The sequence below is a fragment of the Castor canadensis genome, chromosome 17 (genome assembly GCF_047511655.1).
Source record: "Castor canadensis chromosome 17, mCasCan1.hap1v2, whole genome shotgun sequence".
Lineage (NCBI taxonomy): Eukaryota > Metazoa > Chordata > Mammalia > Rodentia > Castoridae > Castor > Castor canadensis.
The window spans coordinates 61682254-61703108 of NC_133402.1; the positions used below are offsets into that span (position 1 = coordinate 61682254).

Here is a 20855-nt window from a genome sequence, read left to right on the forward strand (position 1 = left end):
GTGTTAAGACAGAAACATTGATAACCAAATAGTGGTTTGTTTTCAGGATACTTACTGAATAAAATAAAAGGTTTCTGTCCCTGTGTTGTTCCTTCTGTAAAAAGATTTCATTGTACCAATCTTTTGAACAGTAGAGTCAATGAACCATGACTCACGGAGCCTAGCCCAACCCCATTCAGGAGAGAAAAATGAGCCACACCTGGGAGTTTGTCCTAGTTCTGAGACTCTAGACCCCAAGGAGGGCAAAATGCCCTTTCTCCTGTCTGTTAGCACTTGTCCTCAGAATTCTGGCTTCCTGTTTGGTGACAAACATTGCTATTGCCTGGACAGATGTGGTCTACCCACAGGGCTGTGGTGGCAGCCTACAGGCCTGAGTGGAACATGACACGTGGTAGGTAAGTTATCAAGGTAGACAATGGTGCAACTACATCTGAATATGACTCTCTTTATTCTCTTTCATTGACCCTCACCCATATTTCTAGAGGTTTCTAGTCACCTCAGGGAGGTTTTAGAATTGTTACAGAAGGAATGTAAAAAAAACAAATACACATACACACACAAAGAAAAAGGAGAAAGTTAAGTATCAGCTTCTAGATAGGAGTTTAGGACTATTCAGTCAGATAGTAGCTTTAAAAGCTAGGATTTAGCCAGAGACTGGTGGCTCACACCTGTGATCCTAGCTACTCAAGAGGCAGAGATCAGAAGGATCACCATTCCAAGCTAGCCCAGGCAAATAGTTCATGCAACCCTATTTCAAAAAAACTCAACAGAAAGAAGGGCTTGGCAGAGTGTTCAAGTGGTAGAGTGTCTGCCTAGCAAGCATGAAGCCCCCAGTTCAAACACCAGTGCTGCTAAAAAAAAAAAAAAAAAAAAGCTAGGATTTATAAGAGAGACAGAAAGATATTTCAGAGCCAACTTGATCATGGAGTCCCACACAGGAAGTCCTGATGTAGACAGGAAGAGAAAGAGTCCACTGGAAGCACTACCCTAGCGGGCTGTCTAGGAAAGAATGAGAAAGGTAAGGGAGGCCAGCCACCAGAGGTGAGTCTCTTCTTCCTTCTGAGCCTGCCCAAGGCAGCGAGGTTTGTCAAGTTGGTAGGAGAAAAGCTGCTGGCTTTTGAAGCCCTCATCTTCGGGACTCTGGGGGTGGGATTCCTCTTATAGGTTGGCACCACCATGGGAGTGATTTTTACAGTATGGTTATGCAGGAGGAAGGACAAAATATAATGTCCTGGACTGTCCTGAAGACCAGCATGGAATAGGTTGGACAAAGGCATTCCCACCTGCTCCAGAGAAGAGACTGAGAAAGTAGTTGAATTGGGAGCCAAAAGACCTCCTTGTATTGGCTGTCACAAGGGAAAGATGAGTCACCAGCAATCTGGGGGTGGACATTCTAGGGACGAGCCAGATGGAGGGTGTGGGGTCCTGGAGCAGCAGCCAGAGCAGGAACTGAGTCATCAGGGAACACATGCAGGCCCAGATCCCAGGTACTGTAGGTATTGGCCTCAATAGCAGGTGCATGAAACACCCAGGGACGGGACCAGTCTCCCCTTCAAGGGTGCAACCCCGGGGGTATCCAGACCTTCCCACACAGAGTTCATCCGAGACTCAGAAGATACCACACAGAGCCGAGCGTCCCACCTTCTCTCTGTGTCTGCCGGTTCTGGGAGTCACAGCTCCATCACAGACCTGACTCCATCTCTAAAAGATAGAAAAAAGGGTACCGATACCCTCTACACTAAGAAAAAACAAACCGCAAAGCGTGCTAAGTGACCAGCCACTTGCCTGGCGTGTCTACTTAAACTTTTCATCGGAATATTCCCCTTCTATTCAGTGGTTAGAAACTCAGAAGGAAGAGAAGAGCAATTTAGAGAAATGAAGCAACGACATCTTCTCTGCACATCTGTGAGCAGGATGAAAAAAATCCACAGCCCTCCACACAGACGAGTGCTGGCAGCATTTGCCATCCTCCTCCCCACTGCTAAATTGGGTGCTGCTCAGGCCGCTCGGTTCCTCCCACCCACCCACACGCAACTGTGCAGAAGAGCTTGGAGGGTGTAGACCAGATCTTTGGGACTTTAGATGCGAAATCAGGGAAATAGGAGGGGGGACAGAAATGACATAAGCCACACGGGTAGGTTCTCAGGAGAAAAAAGAAAAGGCAAGCTTCTCTTGCAAGAGCCTGTGGAGACCAGGGGGCTCCCAGAGTTGCCCAGCAGGAAGACAGAGACAGGTAGAAATAACACAGCACATTATTCTGGAGAAAGAGAGGGAGGGGTCCTGGTATCATTTGATATTAGAGAAGATAAGGTGAAATGTATTTTGATAAGCACTTCTCTACATTACATTCTTGGATCTCATGTCTATTCCTTGAGATGTAAGGGAATTCTGTCCAGACAGCTTCTGTGAACACCACCCAGTCCGTAAGCCGCACAGGTCTCGGCTTTCACAGGTTAACACACACAATGGCCCTGCCAGCATACAAGGAACGTGTTAATAGAGTTAGTCCCAACCAGGGGTGCTTTTGTCTCCCAGAGGACATTTCACAATGTCTGCAGATGTTTTCAGTTTTTACAACTGGAATATGCTAGTCACACCCAGAGGCCAGGGATGCATGCACAGGCCAGTCCCCACGACAAAGAACCATCCTTGCCAGAATGTCTACACAGCAATGCCCAGCCAAGAAACCCCAACATACCCAGCACTGGGAGCTAATACACAAGGATATGAGACCAGCCTGGGTTACCCAGTGAATTCAAGGTCAGCCTGGACTATGGAGCAAGACCTTGTCTCAAAAAAAAAGGTTTGAAGCCAGTTGGGTAAAAGGTTCAAGAGGCCCCATCTCAGTCAATGACAGCTGGGTGTGTGTATGTACCTGTCATCTCAGCTACCCAGGAAGCATAAATAAGAAGTACTGGGGACACTATTCAAAAGACAACTAAAGCAAAAAGTATTAGGAGCATGGCTCAAGTGGTAGAGCGCCTGCCTAGCAAGTGCAAGGCCCTGAGTTCAAACCCCAGTACTGCCCAACAATAACAATAATAAAAGGAAACCCTGACCTAGAAAACTGGATGAAGAGGCATTTGTTTCTTCACATTGTCTAATGACAAAATAAATGACAGCTTTTTCATTTAAAACATTTCTTTCACATTTGTGATATTAATTCTTAAGTTGCACCACACACAGACACTAATCTCAGCCAAATCACACAAATTGGCTTCCTGAAAACTTTTAAGGTGGGAAAATTCCTGTTGAAGAATTCCAGACCCTGTGAAAAAAATGGAGATGAATAAAGAAGTTTCTAGAAGATTCATGAAAACCCTTTATAAATAGTTGGATTCTCAACATAACAATATAAAACTAGCACACCAAATGAAACAACTGTCTTGTGCAAGTGGTGACCACACTGCAATGGTGGCTGTTGCCCATCCTTTGCAGACTGTTAGAGAATCCCCTGAATCCAGTGTCCTCCCAGTCCCCGCCCTACACGTCCACAGAGATGCTAGTAACTTTGTTTTGCTTTGTGGCACCCAAGACTTTTCCTAAGAAGGATTATTTGGGGTGCCAGTGTTGGGGAATGGTGGTATATTTGACCATCCATCCAAATGCTATATCAATGCCTTTTAGATTTGTATTCCAATCTGGCCTGCCCCTTATCTATCAGGCTCCAGATCCATCTCTGCAGACAGCCCTAGGACCCCACCCCAAGGATGTGCCTTGCATGGCTGAGAACAGCAACACCACAAACTGGAATGTTTACATTTTGGGGGGCCATTTTGATTCAATAATTTCAAATAGGCCATCAGATGATCAAAATTCCTATTTCTTCTATGGTTATACATCTTTGTCTTTTCTCTGAAATTTGGTCCTCTATTTATGAAAGAAATACCAACATTTTCTCAACTGTGAGGGCTAAGATACTGGGCTGGTTTGTTCCGGATCTCTACCTGGAACATTGCAAGCAGTCAGAGACAGGACAGTGCCATAGCAAAGTTGCTAACAGGCGTGGTCGTAGCACCAATGCCACCCGAAGTAGCTGCACTGGGATGCCTCCACCTGCCCTTGGTGGAGCTGCCTGTTTACTCACTAGCAGCAAACCAGCCAGCAGGACCATGGTGTGATGACTCAAGGTCATTGTCCATCATGAGACTTGGACTACAAGAGATGGCTACATAATATCAGCTAAAATGTGCAAGAGTCCAAGTTGTAACAGGGAGGAGCAAACTTTTGCCTTTAGTTACTGACAGATGATGGCTTAAGCAGACAAGTATTCAGTTTTATCTCTCATAACAAAAAGATTGGAGGAATTCCATCCAGAGCTGGTACAGAGACTTAAGATTTGAGAGTCAAGGATTCCCTCGCCCTTTGCAAGCATTTGTCTGTGTTCTGCAAAGGAAGACGGCAGGGGGCACAGGAAGAAGACACAGTGACAGTCTCATCTGGTCCTTCTGCAAGGAAAAGCAAAAGCCTTTTGGAAGCCCAAAGGGCACTCCCTCTCTGACGTGTCATTGGATCATAGAACCAAACCAGCTGCTAGGAGGCTGTGATCAATAAGGAGAGGATGGGGGATGGTGAGTCAACCATGGTACAAAAGTCTGCTCTGTTTCTGGCCTGGCTCCTTAAAGACAAATTTAGTTCTGATGGAAAAACAGATGAGAACCTAAGAGTTGATTTTATCAGAGACTCTCAGCCCACATGGCACTTCAGGACCCTTCTAGCCTGCTTTGCTGACACTTGGAAGCCCCATGGGTTCTGAAGGACGATGCTCTTGACATGGGCCTTAACCTTCTCATAGAAGACATCACAAAGTGGTAAGGACCCCTTTCTGTGGTGGTGACAGGGGAAGCCAGAGCAGCTCCAGCCACCTCTTGCACTCCTGGAAATCTACAACTGGGGACAGGTTGAACTACTTGAGCAGGTAGAGGCAAGATCAAGAACTTTGTGTTGCCGTGTGCAGTGGCTCATGCCTATAATCCCAGTTACTCAGGAGTAGGAGATTTGAAGGAACGCGGTTTGAGGCTAGCCTGGCAAGAAGTTAGCAAGACCTCATCTCAACCAATAAAAGCTGGGTGGTGCCAACACTGGTGGCTCACGCCTGTAATCCTAGCTACTTAGGAGGCAGAGATCAGGAGGATCACTGTTCGAAGCCAGCCCGGGCAAATAGTTTGTGAGACTCCCCCACCTTGAAAAAAACGATCACGAAAAAGAGCTGGTAGAGTGGCTCAAAGTGTAGGCTCTGAGTTTAAGCCCCAGTATCACCAAAAAATCCAAAAAACACCTGTGTTAATGAATGGTGTGAATGGGAGTTCATTTATAGCCACAGGCTGACATGACAACTTGGAGATTTGATCATAAAAATAAGTATGAAAACATCTTGTAACTTCGAAATCACTTTTCCCAGCTTTTGAAACAACCCACAAAAAAAAAAATTAAAGATTTTAGATCTAGGCCTCTGTTAGACAGCACTGTATGACTCAGGGGCTGCTGTTCTCCTTGGCTCTCTGCACCAAAAACAAGTGGCTTGTGACATACAGAGACCAGCCCAGGGTGAGGACTGCAAACCCCAGACCTTACCTCTTTCTCTTTCCTCATCTGATTTCTGAGACAGTGCCTTTTTTGTGTACATAAGCCCAGCTGGTTATGTGGTTTGCCTTAGTTTCTCTTGTGGGCTTTAAATTCAGAATTCAAAGCTAATTTGTTACCCGCTTCTCTGAATATCCCATCTTGTTCATTCATTCATTCCAAACCTTATGTAGGTGTCTTCCATGTTTTCTATGTACTACAGAGGCAAAGACAAATAAAATATTGTCTATTCTTTAAGAGTCACATACACAGATAAACAAATAGGAACAGTAAGTGTGTTATGAGCACTGCTGTGGATGAAAGAAGAACAAGGTACCATACTGGTCCAAAGAAAGAAAAAGAAAAGCAGCAGCCAGTTCTATGGGGCACTCAGGAGGTGAACCCTGGGTGTGAGATGTACTGAGGTATTTCCAATTGAACTTAGGCGCTAGTACTGAAAGATAACTAGGAAGGTTGGTTGGTTTGGTGGACAGAATTTGCCTGCTGCATGGACATCCACCCCTTTTCTTGCTCACAAGAGAACATTGGTTCGGTTCTGAGGTCTGGTTATCAGCCATGCAGGTTCACCTCATGGCTACCTCAGGAAGGAAAGTTCATCCTCAGACCCAGTGGTTATTACGCTAAGACAATTCTACAAACACAATGACTGAGAGTGGGACTTACGGAAAAAATACCTGGTTAGAGGGGAGAAACATGGTGGTGGTGACTTCCAGAAAAGCTCTCTGGGAAAGGTTTCCTTCCTCATAGAAAAAATATTTTAGAAAACAAAAATACTCCTTCTTGCCATCGGATGTTGGATTTGGAGCTACAATAGTTCTCTTGTGACCAGGAGGCAAAAGCCAAGAACATGGCAAAGATGCTAACTCAGAACCTTGTCTTTGTTGGGCTGATAAATTCTCTGGGACTCCCCCTCACTCCGTCCATCACCCACTCCCCTACTCCACTAGGAACTTCTTTCAACTTTTTATTTACTGTGACACATATACATAACGTAGAGTTTATCATCTTAACAAAGTGCCTATGACCACTGTCCCTCTCTCTTCAACTTGCAAAACTGAAACTCTGCATCCATCAAACAATAGCTCCCCATTCCTATCTCCCTACAGTCCCTGGAAACCCCTGTCTGTGTGAATTTGAACCCTTTAAGTGCCACATATAGCAGATTCATACAGTTTTTGCCTTTTTGTGTCTGGCATATTTCACTTAGCACAATGCCCTTGACATGCACTTGGGGCATGTGTCAGAACATCCCTCCATTTTTAAGGCTCAAAAATATGCCATTGTATGACTATGCTACATTTTGGATTCCCATTCATCCGTCAGTGGACACCTGGTTGTGTCCATCTTTTGACTACAGTAAGTAACACTGCTGCAAAGATGAGTGTACACATATCTCTTCAAAACCCTGCTTTCAGTTGTTGTACCCAGAAGGGGAATGGGTGAATCAAATGATAATTCTATTGTTAAGTTTTTGAGTAACAGTAAAGATTTCTCTTTTTTTTGCAGGACTGGGGTTTGAACTCAGGGCCTCACACTTGCTAGGCAGGCACTCTTACTGCTTGAGCCACTCCTTCAGCCCTGTTTTGTGGTAGGTATTTTCAAGATGGGGTCTCCCAAACTATCCACTGACACTACCTTTGAACCACTATCCTCCTGCTCTCTCCTGAGCCTCCTGAGTAGCTAGGATTACAGGCATCGGCCACTGGCGCCCTGCTTAAAGATTTCTTTTTCTGTGAAGAAAAGAAAATGTAACTGTTCAAGCCATTTCTGATCATTTTTCTGTTGCTTACAGCCCAAGGTCTCCTAAGAGCTACAGGGATGAGGGATGAGGTAGGAGACTCCTGATCAGGGGGCGGTGGGAGCAGGGTGGCATCAATGTAGAACCCCCAAAATGGCAAATCGCTCTGCAGTCACATTCTTGGTTGAAACAGCAGCAACCCCCCACCTCCCAGCTGAGGTAGGCAGGAAATGACTGATTTGAAGGTATTGGGTAACAAGCATCTCCTGGAGAGTCCAAGTATCAAGTTGGAAAGTTTTTCAGCCAAGATCAGTGCCCAGGCTCCATGTGGACAATGTGCACAGACCTGTGATGCACACAGGACACAATGGCCCAGACCTCAGCCTCTGCCACCTGAGTTCTATCTGCTATGCCAGGCTGCCTTCACCAGCCATGTGGTCTTCCTCACATTTCTATGAATTGAAATCTCTCACACCTGTAGTACTCTGGGGAAACTGAGTCATGTGTGTGCATCCCATCTGCAAGGGGGCTTTGACCTTGAGAAAGCTAGACTCAGACTCTGTTCCTGGTGAGCTGACCTCCCCAACTCAGGCCATCTAACCTCCACTCTCCCTAGCATGACAGCAGGACTCACCAGCTAGTCCTAGAGGACACACTTGATGGGCCATTTGTCTGTTTTCCCCAGGAGCAGTGAGTCATTCAGATTCCCAGGTTCTGTGGACATGAATGTTCCCTGGACAGTGGGCCTCCTGGAGGAAGTGTCTGTCCTCACATCTTCATTCAGGTCTGCAGGAGCAGCCTCAGAGCTGATGTAGAACGCATTATGGCTTCCCAGCTCAATCTCAGAGGCCCAGGCTTATCAATTTCATCATTCCTCATGCCTCACCCCTCTTGGACTCTCCTTACAGGAAGTCAGACAGCATCTTTTGATCACTCCCTTCCAAGAGCTGGGAGACTTCCCAGATGGTCTCCTTTGAACGTGCATTGATTTCTTCTGCTGTCAGGGGTGATGAACGCAAGGTGAGCCTCCCCCCTCTCACTTGTCCCCTAATTACAACGGGAGCCTCCTCATATCCCAGTGTGTGTGGCCAGGCTCCCTAGTCAGGATTTGCTTGAGTCTGTGAGGTCAGTGGTAGCTATCTTCCCATTCCAGTCTTTATCAGGAAGAGGATGGAAGAGACTGCCAGCAAGGGTTGTTACTATGTTGTGATATTTCTCCATACCCCTCTCATGGGCAAAGGCAAGGAGAGTGTTTCCTCTCTTCTCAGGACAAGTGAAAGTGACTCCAAGGGTTCCCCTATAGCACTTAGGGGGTGTCCCTGAAGTGTGATGGACCTGAGAAATTCAAGGGCAAGAGGCTGAGGCTCCTGCCCTGAGGCAGGAGAGTGAGCAAGGTGAGAGAGGACAGAACACCCTGGAGGAGGATCCCTAACAGACAGTGTGCACACATGCCCAGAAGGAACGGACTTGGATGTACCACATGAAGGGCTACCTCCTGAGTGGGAGGTGCCAGGCGGACTGACCCAGCAGAGAGGTGGGCTGAGGAAGTCTAGGAGCTGCGTGTTTGAAATTGTTAGCTGATAGCAGGAGGAGTTTTAACTAGAGTTATAACACATAATGTCTAGGCGACACACACGAGTGGCCCATGAAAGAGAGGCTGCTCTGAGCATCACTAGGTCATACCAGGACTTGGTGTCTAAGACAGGATCATTCTCCCATCCCTTCTTTCCCTGGACCATGCCTCGTCAGAGGAGTCAGCAGCCCCAGCTAGTGCAGAAGGAGCCCAGGAAAAAGACAAGAAGTCAATGTTAACCTGTTAGCCTTCTAGCCCAGGGCAGAGGAGAGGAGAAGCCTTAACTTCCCAGTGAGAAGTCATGGTTATTATTGTGAATCAGACACTTAAATGATTGAAATGACATTTTGGGTGACTAAAAGTGGCTGAAGAAGTGGCAGAACCTGTATGAAACATCACTCATGGCTGGCAAAGAAGCGGCCTTCTGGGAGATAAGGTATTGAAAAGGGGAAAGAAAATTGTTTTGTGGCCTACAGAGTCCTGTTTGTAATAATAAGATGGTGACTGCCAGAATTGCTGGCTCCTTCTCCAAGGAGCATCCCTGCCCCTTTTTTAGTTCTCTAGGAATAGCTCCTGCCCTTCTCTGCTCAAATAAAATTCTCTTGGACTTCCCTTCTCCAGTCAGCACCTCGAAAATACAATAGAAGCTACTCAGAAGTTGCTCCAGCCATCAGAAGTGACTGCCTCCCAGAAGCGGATTCCCCCATACTCTCAGCCCCTGGGAAGACTGCCCAGCAGAAGCTGGATCTTCCTGAGAGGGCAACGTTGGGGAGTGATTAGGAATGAGTACCCCAGTCAGACTGCATCTGTTCAAATCCTAGACAGCCCACTGTGGGCCTGTAGAAGTTGGCCAGTCTTTTTGTGCTCAGAAATATCACTGTAAGATGGGAATACAGTAACAACAATATCACCTGTGCAGGAGGCCCAGGTGAACAGTGTAGCGCGAGACAGCGCTCAACACATGGCGCTGTGTGTGCTGGGTTTTGCAGAAGCTTCCAGGGATCTCCATTTCCTGACTGTCAATCCTCATTCCTGATCGAGATTTCTTCTGCTCTGAGCTTTGATACAAGAGAAGAGGGAGTGTTAGGCCTGCTCTTTAGCTGACTGACTTCTAGCTCCACCCAAGTCTCCTTTCTCCCTCCTGGGAGATTAGAAGAACTCCAGGGCATCATCTAATCTACCCCACTCCATTATCCTCCCAGGACCCCCAGGGAGAAGACTGTGACCTCCAGCCTGCCATGAGCATAGCTAAGTGTGTCTCCAGCTCCATACTCCCTTGCCTGCTGGAGGTGCCAACGCAAACGTGTGCCAGCCAGGCTAAGTAACGGGGTTCTTGACCTCAGGAGACCTTGGCTGTATCTTCAGAGCATGGAAATCAGCTTGGCCATGGCCTGAGGTCCTCTGGCCTGGCTCTCACCGAGTGGAGTGCTTTCCAGGTTTCCTAATGAAAGGAGAGATCAGTGCAGCCACATAAATTTCCCAAGCACAGAATAGAAGATGAAACAAGGGTATGGTTGGTTGCCCAACTTTTCTGGTTTTCTTTTTACAACCATTGTTTTTTTTAAATCTAAAATGACAAGAACAGTATACTAGGGGTAGAGAGGATGTGCCATCATCGTTCAAAAGGAGAGTGGCTGAGAAACAGCTGAAATCACCCAGGGCTGAGCACATCAACTGTCCTAAGCTCCAACATTCAGGCCTGTAATGTCCTTCAGGAGATAAAAATATGTTCAGATATGTTCAACAGAGGAGCTCAGGCTTTATCATGAAAATTTGTCCGCATTTTTTAGACACATCTTTGTCATAGCCCTGTTTGATCTTGAGGTAAAGTGTTAAAAGTTCTCTGAAAACTGATAGAGCATCAACAAAGTCATAAAACACAACATCTGTGAAGGTAGGGGAACTAAGGATATTTAGTGAACGCTGTTGAAAAATGGGAGGTGGGAGGGAAGGGGAAGGGAGAGCAATGGAAGGGGTTGAATGGACCAAAGTAAAGTAGGCTCACAGTGGGATACATTGAGACGCCCCTTTGAACATCAATTTAAATATTAACAATGAAAGACAGGTACAGTGTGTGGGGGGGTACTTGTGGGAGGGGGAGGGTGAATGAAGGCAATTAAGGTGAGGGAGTACGGTTGATGGACTTCATATACTAATATGAACTAGAATAAAGAAACCTCTTGCAATAGTTTTAAGTGGGGCAGGAAGGGGGGGGATGATTGGGGAGAGACGGTGGTGTTGATCTAACCAATGTACAATATAAACCTATTTGGAATTGTCACAATGAACCCCCCCCTGTACAACGAATGTATCCTAATTAAAAAAATTAATGGAAAAATTTCCCTGAAGATTTAAGGTCTCTCGCCTTGCACAATTCCAACTTTATTAAAGAGGAAAAAATGCTGACTGGATTTAGAGGTTTTACACTATAACTGAGTGAATAATGTTTTATAGGCAAACAGCACCCAGATGGGGAAATCAAGTCATCAATGACCAAAGGAACTTACCTTCCCACCAGTCCACCGGAAATAGTTCTGTCTCATGAGTATACAGACCTATGAAAATGATCTACATTTAAATATCAAAAAGCAAGCACATTTCTTCCTCTGACTCACAAGAAAAAATATAACTCAGGGCTAAGAGATGCCCATCAAAATGCCATGCTGTAGACTGGTGGGTTCTGAGTCAAAAAATATGCTGGAAAGCCAGGAATGCTGGTGCAGGCCTATAATCCCAGCATTCAGGAGGTCAGGGCATGAGCACTGCAACAAATATGCTAGAATTGACAAGCTCTGGAATCAGGTTCTAGCTGCAAGATATATTCTTCTTGTGAAGAGACAGTGTAATTTTCCTATCTCACCATGAAGCAAGCTAACTCACGGGTTGCAATGAATGAATGGGTTAATAGCTGGTGGAGAAATAGGAAAAGTAGTGAATGGTTTTCTCACCAGAGTGGAGAAGAGCAGAGATAGGAGTGATAGTCTTTAAACACATTCATCAATACTTTGAGGAAGGAAGTGAAATGCAAGTCTGTGTATGAAGCAATACCATTCCAGTTACCAAACACCATGAAGAAATGAGAGGAACCGTAGATGAATTTACAGCTCGACGCAAGGGCCAAGGAGGGGATGGGAGGTGAAGGCAGTCTTGTCAGTGTCCTGTAAGTCTTGGCAGTCTACAAAACTGTATTTCCCAAATATTCCACATTAAGGAAACACTGACTCTACTGAACATTTCTTCAAAGTAGGCCAATGTGAGTTAAAAAATTCATGTCCTTAAATGTTTATTTACAAATTGAATAATTAGAAGTGACTTCCGATAAAGAATAAATGGAGTTTTGGGGGTTTAGTGAAGCAGTATAATTTTGAAGTATTCAGCAGGAAGAACGTGTGGGAGAAAAAGAGGTAGCATGTCACTTTATGTCAAATTGTTTTCATACCTTCAGAAATATTCAGTAAGAGAGTTATGTACTTGAAGTTCAGCTAATGAAAAAGAGGGCAACTAGAAGACTGGTACAGATATTGATATTTTAAAGAGAGGAGCAAACCTTTAAAAACTATCTTTAATGTCAAATTATAGGGTGTTATGAAAGTTTTCCATTTTTATGTCAGTCATTTGGACAGGTATGGTAATGAAAAATAAATACAAATCAGAATTTTCAAAAATTGAAATTTCAAGTCTTTCAGGGTAGAAGAAGTAAGTGACACTACGCATTCATTCAATATCTTGAAGGTGTTAAAACATGGAAGGCAGGATGAGGTAAGTACACAGGTCCATGTGCTACTGAGCAGAAAGTGGTCAGTGCCACGAACCTCTGTCCATGAGAGAGAGAGAGAGAGAGAGAGAGAGAGAGAGAGAGGAGGAGTGCCCATGGTCACGCAGGAGGAAGGCCACTCTTAACAGGGCTGGTGGAAAATGTGGCTCAGAGTGGCCGAGATAAGAGGAGTCAGATAGGTTGGATCCAGTCACAACCTTGGGCACTTGGCCAAGGACTTTGAACTTCATTCTCTCGTCCTCTCTGGCGTTCTGTATGACCTGTAGTATGCACTTGTTCATGGGCTGATGGGATGAATGAAGTCATTGATTTTTTTTTTTTGACCATGCAAATAACAAGCTCCAATTTTTGCTTCAGGAAGATTAAGTGGTGTGCAGAGGAACGAGAGGGATGGGTTACAAGGGAATTACAAGGGATCCAGTCAAGAGCACAAGGTGATAGTTACTGAACTAATCCTACTAGATGCTCTCAATAATTATTTAATTCTAATGAAAACCCATCAAAGAAGATAGAGTCAATACACCATTCCCATTTTACTATTAAAGAACCATGTTTAGATAGCCTGAGTATCTAGCCCAAATGTCACATGTATAATTGGGTACAATCAGACTCCATGTCTAAATCTAAAAAGGTATACGTTACAACCATTTTCCTTAGACCCCCACAGAGCAGAAAGGTGCACACTCTTAAATCTTGCTTTTATTTAATTTTGTCATTAATTTTGATTAAATTTTTATGTTACTCATCAGAAAAGGCATGACTTCGAAAAAGTAAAAACTATAGCATGTTGATACTCCTCAAACGAGGATGATTTTTAACAAGGACAATGACAACAAGTGGAAAGGAAGGGAGAGAGGAGAGATTTTAGCAGTGAGAAGGATGTGACATGTGGGCACATACTTTTACAGGGTAAGAAAGAGAAGATTTCTAGCTTTCCCAAATTGTGGACTCCAATTTGGGAAGGAAGCTGGGGATAAAAGCTTCAGTCTTATTCTTTGGGATGACAGCAAAACACCCATGTGTTCGCTTTCTCAAGATCACATAGCTGAATAGGCAGTCCACAACACAGGGAAGATTGCAATTCCACATTGCTTCTCAGAGCTGGACACGTACCAAACTCAGGCCACCCTCTCTGGTTGTCTGTCTGGTCTTTCCACAAGTGCTTTCTGCTCCTTGGCACATTTCTGTCTTGTCTTCAGTTTGTCTTTCCAAGGAAGGATTCATTCCCAAGCTCTCTCTTCTGGACTCCCCAGTTTTCCCATCTTAATTCCCAGTAGTCTGCCCTGTTCTGTGTCTCCCATCAGATTGTGTTGCTGCAGGGCTAGAGCGCTTCACCTTGAAGTTTGCGTAGTCTCTAAGGCTATCACTATGTCTAACCCTCAAAAATATTTGTTGACTGTGATAAACTGATTGCTGTTGATACCCTGCCTATTAAGTCAATCTCTTCCTTCTCTTTCACAGCACAGTTACCAACCCCACGACCAGGAAATCATTTTCCTCATCACACACCAGGGTATTATTCATGCAGTCCACTCACTGTAAGGACTTCCCTTGAGATAAAGCTAACAATTAGTTGAAGATTTACGAATTTCCTAGGGCCAATCAACTTGTTAACAAGTGTACTTATGCTAGTGGGGGAACATTTCTTCACTCTTTCACACTTCAAAATATGCAAGGAGTGGTAAATGCGTCAGAATTTCTCTATGGGAAGGGTCTCACTGCACTCACACTAGAAGAGGGGTCTGTGGTCCTTTTCTTGAGCCATTAAAAATGAGGGTTTGTGTGTATGATGTTTGGCTCAGTACTGTTGGAGGAGCCTCTAGTACACCTCTTGACTCCCTTTGCATTAAGGCAGTTTTAATATTCACCAAAATATCAATTTTTTGTCCCCCAACGGGGAATTCCCCTGGTTGGGAGCGGTCCTTCTTCTCCTTATTGAGGGGGGAGCTCAAATCACAGAGAATCTGGGGAATCACAGGAGAGGCCAGGTTTTTCCCCTTGGGGGTGGGGGTTCCAAGGCTGCTCAGAGCCACCGCTAAGGTCCACGATTGGTCAACGCCACACGCCAGTTGAGTCCCGGAGAGGCGAGGCGGGGCGGGGCGTGAAAAGGCCGGGTGAGGAGGGGGCGGGGCCTCGGCGGGCGGGGCGGGGCGAGCTAGGCGGCGGCCGTGGGGGCGGGGCCAGGCGCGCGGCCGTGGGGGCGGGGCCAGGCGCGCGGCTATAGCCCGGGCCTAGGCGGCGCTGGGCTCCGCCTCGCCGGGCTACGCAGGCGGCGGGGCTGCGGCACGGGCCGGGCGGCCGGGCGGGCGACACCATGGCGGCGGCGGAGCCTGCTGCTGCGGCGGCGGCGGCTTCTTCCGAGGCGCCGGTGGCGACTACAACGGCAGAGCCCAAGGCGGGGGATGAGGACGGGGGCGAGGTCCGAGTGCTGCAGAGTCTGCGGGGCAAGATCTGTAAGCGGGGGCCGGGCTGAGGGGAGCCCCGGCAGCGGCGGCACGGCTGAGGGGCAGCGGGGGTGGCGGGCCGGGAGGGGGCCTGCGCTGACCGAGCCGGGCCGGGCGAGGCTGGAGGGGGGGGGTGTGTGTGTGCGCTGGGCCGAGGCGTCCCCGGGCCGGGGCGGGGGCGTGAGGGGCTCGGCCGCGGGGCGCGGCCCGGCCGCCGCCGGAGCCGGGGGCGCGAGGAGCTTCCGGCTGCCCTCCCGCGCAGGCCTCCGGGAGGCTGCGGGGTGACGGGCGGGAGGCGCGGCCGCGCGGGGAAGCGGGGCGGCCCGAGGGGAGGGGGCTCCCGGGGCCGACGGGCTCGCGCCGGACACCTGTGCCCGCCCCGCCCCGCCGCGCCGCGCCGCGCGGGGACCCGGATCGCGGGCCGGCGTGACACACACGGGGACTCGGGGACTCGGCAGGATGCAGTGGCTTCCTGTGGCGGGGCTCACGGCGCGGCCGCCCGGGCCGCGGTCACGCACTGAGTTCCGACTCTCGGGAGCCGCCGGCCGCTCCGTGATGTGAAACTGGGCTCAAGGCGCCCAGCAGTTGCCTGGGATGCACAGGCAGCTCCTTTTCAGTCACTTGCACGTTTATTAATAGTTTTAATAAACTATATTAATGTCCTATATTATGGACAGGACTAATAAACTATATTAATGTCCTATATTATGGACAGGACAGCTCCTTTTCAGTCACTTGCACGTTTAAAAAAAATGACTCGAGATTATAGACAGGACAATTTCAATCATTTCCCCATTGGCTTAAAAAATGATCCAATACTATAGACAGGCTAATTTCATTTCAGTCATCTGCACACTTATTTTTAAGAAATGGCTCTTTGGTATTGGATTGCTTTCTTTCTCCAGTTCATTTAAACTAAATGATTTTTTTTTCTATTTTAAAAATACATCAACTTTTTTTTTTTTGCATTTGTTGAAAATTAGCATTATTTTCTTTATTCAGTATTCTCAGACTGGAAGCATGCCTTGTGTAAGTAATCCATAATTATAAGGGATACTTTTTATATTGTATGAAGTAAATTGGATTGTGTGAAAATAGCTAGCAATGCTTTTTCTTGGGCAGGTTATAATTTTTCCTCTCCTAAATGATGTTGGATTCTCCTGCCTTTTTTTTTTTTAAGGTTACTCCCTTTTCAAGGATTTGGAATTTTATAAACCCCAGAAGGAGACATGCTATATTTCACCATGTTTTTATTTCCTGAAATAGTTCTGGGACTCTTTATGTTGCTGTTTGGTGTTACCAAGTTTGAACTCAGGGCCTCAGTCTTGCTAGGCACAGGTGCTCTACCTCTTGAGCCAGGGTCCCAGCCTGAGATTACAGTTCTTTATTTTTTATTTTGGCAGTAGTGGGATTTAAACTCGGGGCCTCACACTCAAAAGGCAAGCGCTCTACCACTTGAGCCACGCTGCCAGGCCTGAGATTACAGTTTTTCACCTGGCTAATGACACCAGAGAATAGCTCTTTTGCATATCTGAGTTGTCAGCATTAAAGTTTAAAGCCTTTTCAGAATTTACATTAAATCTTATATTTAATATCTGCATATATCTAATTTAATATTCAGGAATACTGAGTGGGCACAAGTGCCAACCACCCTCCCCAAATGTGGTTTTACAAATTTTTACCACTTAATATTTTTGTTACTTGATGCTCGATACTGTCTGATGGAGCCTCACTAATGCATTACTGCAGGTTACACCATGAAACAACATATACACACATCTTGGACTCAAGGCTTAGGGTGGGTTCTTTCCAGAAGGATGGAGTTGCCTTATACGTTCACCTGCTTCGTGGCACAGGCCACTGAGAACAGTTTTGTAAGAGGCCTCACTATAAATGAAACTTGGGTCTGTGAATTAAAAAACACAACTTTGTTTCTGTTTTAGAGCAACCTTGGCAACCAGACTTAAATTCATCATTCAGTAACTGGGAATGATATTACTACTTTAATCATAGTCAAGGTTTATCCTGGTCACTTTGCTTTTTGAATTGCTCATAATAGCTCCGGGTCATGGAGTGACCGTTTCATAGAAAATATGTATTAGTGTATGGATGTACAGAATAACCCTCTCCCGTTTCTTTGACCTCCCCGTAGCTGGTATAATTTAGAGTTGATTGAGGCTCAGAATCTTGTGAGGAGATGCTGTTTTTCTGTTTTCCTGAAACTGACATGTGGGTTTTCTAGGGTGGGGATTCTAGGTCTGCAGAGTCACTAGCAGGTGCTAAAGTCATAGAAGTGGTCTGACTGACAGTGAAGCTAGTAAGTTGCTTGGGAAGCTGGCTACTTGTATCACCTTCTTTACCATGCTGAGAAACCTTGGAAGAAAGCCTTGTAGGGTCTCTTGCCTGGAGGTGTGTTTGCAGAGTAGGAACTGCTGAATGGAAGCCTCTGATGTGGAAAGTTAGAGACCCAGGGTGAAAGCCAAGCTTGAAAAGAAGAGTTCTTATTCCTGGGTTTGGTAGGACCCTTCCACTTCCATCCTGGTAAAAAAAAAACAAGGATGGATCGTTTTAAGCTTCTTTAAAGTTCTAGAGATAGATAATGGTCCACAACCTTCTGTTGGGGTTTCATTTGTGCATTTATTAGTTTTCCACGTGCTTCACAAGATACAAGATTAACAGATCGAGAAACCATTTGGTAGCCATTTTCACACAATCAACTGATTTTAGCACATCCAGTGTTGCTGACAATATTTTGTCTTATAGATTGATACTCAATTTCCTGAGGTCATTTTAGTGCCCTAGGAAACCAATGACTGTTTTGAATGGTCGGCTTCCTTAAATGTATTCAAGAGACAAACTTGGTTGTTGGATATCCTACAGTTGTCATATGAACCCTTGATAGAGGAAATTAGGGGTATAATCCAGACTCTATCCTTTTGTCTGGACTCCTGTGCAGTGAGTAGCAGGGATACTAGCATATTTGCATGCTGCTCCCCCCTCCCAAAAAAAAAAAACCCACACTCAGGGGAAAAAAAGGATTTGAGCTTTCTTTATTTATCTTCAGGCTTCATGCTGTTATTTTGTGACCTCCTTTTTGGTTACCACAGTTGGTTCAGTTTGCTCTTGTACAGTTAAGTCAGATTGTTAGTGAAACAATCTACTAAAGGGATACCAGATTCTCACAGGAGCCCAATGTGTAGGTGTTGAGTTTTTAGATGTGTGTTCAGTGAAATGTGTTGGGACCTGATGTGTCCCAGAACTCTCTTGGTGTTCCTGATGTTTTCACACCAAGAATGACTTAGTCCTGTTTGACAAAGTAGGGAGGATCTTTGGGGTGTGGTTACAGTGTTTGAGCTTTGGGCCTGGTAAAGTTAATCACCTGGGGTTGAATCTTCACTTAATTTCTAACTTTTGTTAACCTCTGTGTTCCTCCATATTCTCAGGTGCAAAATGGGGATAGTGAAAAACCTACCTCCCAGGATTACTTGTGGGAGGGCCACATGAGCCAGCCCAGGTGGGTCAGCCTGGACCATCTGTTAGGAAGTAGTAGCGAGGAGATAATACTCACCTTTATCTGATGCTCTTGTCCAGCACGTATGGCATTTCCTGGTACTCACAGCTGATAGAAAGCAGACCTGTACTCTGCTTTGCACATCGTTAATTAATGTTCACATGGCTTTAGGTAGCTCATTAGACCTCAGCTTGAGAAAGGCAATAATGGGTCATCACCAGCCATTTTGTTCGTGTTGTTTCCTCTGCCTGGGATTGTCTTTCTCCTTTCCCCCTAACTCCATATTGATGTCAGGGAACTTCTACTCTAGTCCTCAAAAGCCGCCTCTCCTCTCTGTGATCTGCTCAAAGCTGTCTTTGGTGCACACCCACCCCTATTTCTGGCCTGAGGGAATTAGGCCTTCCTGCTGCTAGGGAATCATAATTCTTGTCGTTTCCTTATTGCACATGTCATACAAATCATTTGTATATTTCCCCTATTGTGCTGTGAGCTTATTTATTTTTTTAAACTCTCGTCTAGAAGATGCCCTTGTCTTGAGCGTGGTTTGAGATAATGTTATGAAAGTGTTTTGTAAGTTACGTAGCTCAACAAACTAGAAGAGGTTAGTAGTATCAAAGGAAAACTACTTGGGTCTATCAGGATCCATCTTCTTTCAAAATCACAGTTCCCACTGTACTTAGGTTTGAACCGATGCCAAAGTTATCTTGTTAGGTAAAGGATCAAAACTTTCTAAGTGCGCTGACGGTTGTTATTGGGGTGCTTCAGTTCCTGACTGTATTCCTGAGTTTTGTTACTAATTGGTCTTGGAGCCAGGAAAAGAAAACCTCATAGTCATACTTCACCCATTAAGTGCTTTTAGTTGGCATGGCAGGTGTGAAGTTTTTGGTGATAAAGTAAAAATCAAAACTGTTTTTAGTCTAATGGTGGTAAGAAGAAGCAATTAAACAGGGTTTATTCATGCTAAGAATTCATTATCATCAAATATTTGAAATTAAATGATGAGTTGTTTAGTAAGCTAATAGAGGGAGAAATTAAAAAGGTTTCCTTATGGTAAATAACTCAGAATCATCAGAAATTTGAAATGAGGCGATGACTTATTTGGGATGGAAGAAGAATCCATCTTTGAGATAGATAGAAACTGGAGAGAAAAGGATTCTTTGTAAGAAGTTCACAAGCAAGCTGGTCACTTGCTCTGTAGAAGACAGGAGCTCAACCTCAATGAGTTCATAGTTTTGTTTTTTTTAATTTTTAACTGAGAACTCTTTGAATAAATAGACTCTTAAGTGACTGTGGAACTAATGTAACTAGGAAAAACATCATTTTATCCTTTAATCGTAGATGCTAATCCTATTTTCTTGTTAATGTGCTTTATGAGATTATTTGAAACGAGATCATATGTTTTACCTACTAATAAAGGTTTATGTTCTTTAATGAGCTGGTAACAAAGTTTTGTTTATAGCCATGTATTAATGTTAAATTAAGAAACTGCATATTAGGAAATTTTTATGACCTGTCTTTAGTTTTGTATGTCATTTTAGTCATCAAACCCCCTAGCTAAAATGGCATGTCTTTTAAGGTTATATCAATATATGAACAAACACCAGGGAACTATAATTGACAAGTTGGTTATCATGAGCTTGATTCTGGCAATGCTGTTAGTGACAGAAATTCTTTAACCTTGTGAGCCCCTACTTCCTTACTTGTAAAGTAAGAGGTTTGGATGTAGTCTTTAATTAACATCCCTTCCAACACTTTGATTATTGCTTTGTAACATGAATTATTTGTTTAAAGACAATACAAAAGTGCTTGTATTTAAATGTATTTAGTACACCTGTTTTGCATAAGATGCTGTATTTTAAAATACTTCTGTAAGATTTATTAGATGGGATTGTTTGAACCCTGAACATTTTCTCTAAAGCCATTAGTTAGTTCAGTACCACATAATGAAATTTGAGTGTCTGATATGGTGTGCCAGTACCTTGGACTGCAAAATAGGTCTAACCTGTGAATGGAATGAGATGGTCCTTACTATTTTATTCTCAGAACTCTGCACTGTCCAATAATTGTTTTCATTCTTGATTATTTTACAGGATTATAAAAATTGAGAACTGGAGGTAGAGAACATATCTTCTGTCCCCAACTTTACACATGAAGACTCTGACACTCAGAATCAAGTGTCACGCAGTTCCTGGCCTATTGGGTACTAGTGCAGTGCTATCAAAGTTCTTTCT

General features: G+C 45.0%; 1 protein-coding gene across 5 annotated transcripts in view; it reads left to right on the plus strand.

Annotated features, from left to right (window-relative positions):
* Positions 1-14948: 14948 nt before the first annotated feature.
* Rasa2 (RAS p21 protein activator 2) overlaps positions 14949-20855 on the plus strand; it is a 111346-nt gene continuing 105439 nt past the window's right edge. For 3 of the 5 annotated variants that reach the window (XM_020170485.2, XM_074059163.1, XM_020170486.2), the window contains exon 1: positions 14950-15122. In XM_020170485.2, the coding sequence (XP_020026074.1) occupies positions 14984-15122 (139 nt within the window). In that variant the 5' untranslated portion in view covers positions 14950-14983. Of the gene's footprint in view, positions 15123-16089; positions 20825-20855 lie in introns of those variants that run through there. The other 2 variants (XR_012443121.1, XM_074059164.1) reach the window with 2 other exon arrangements.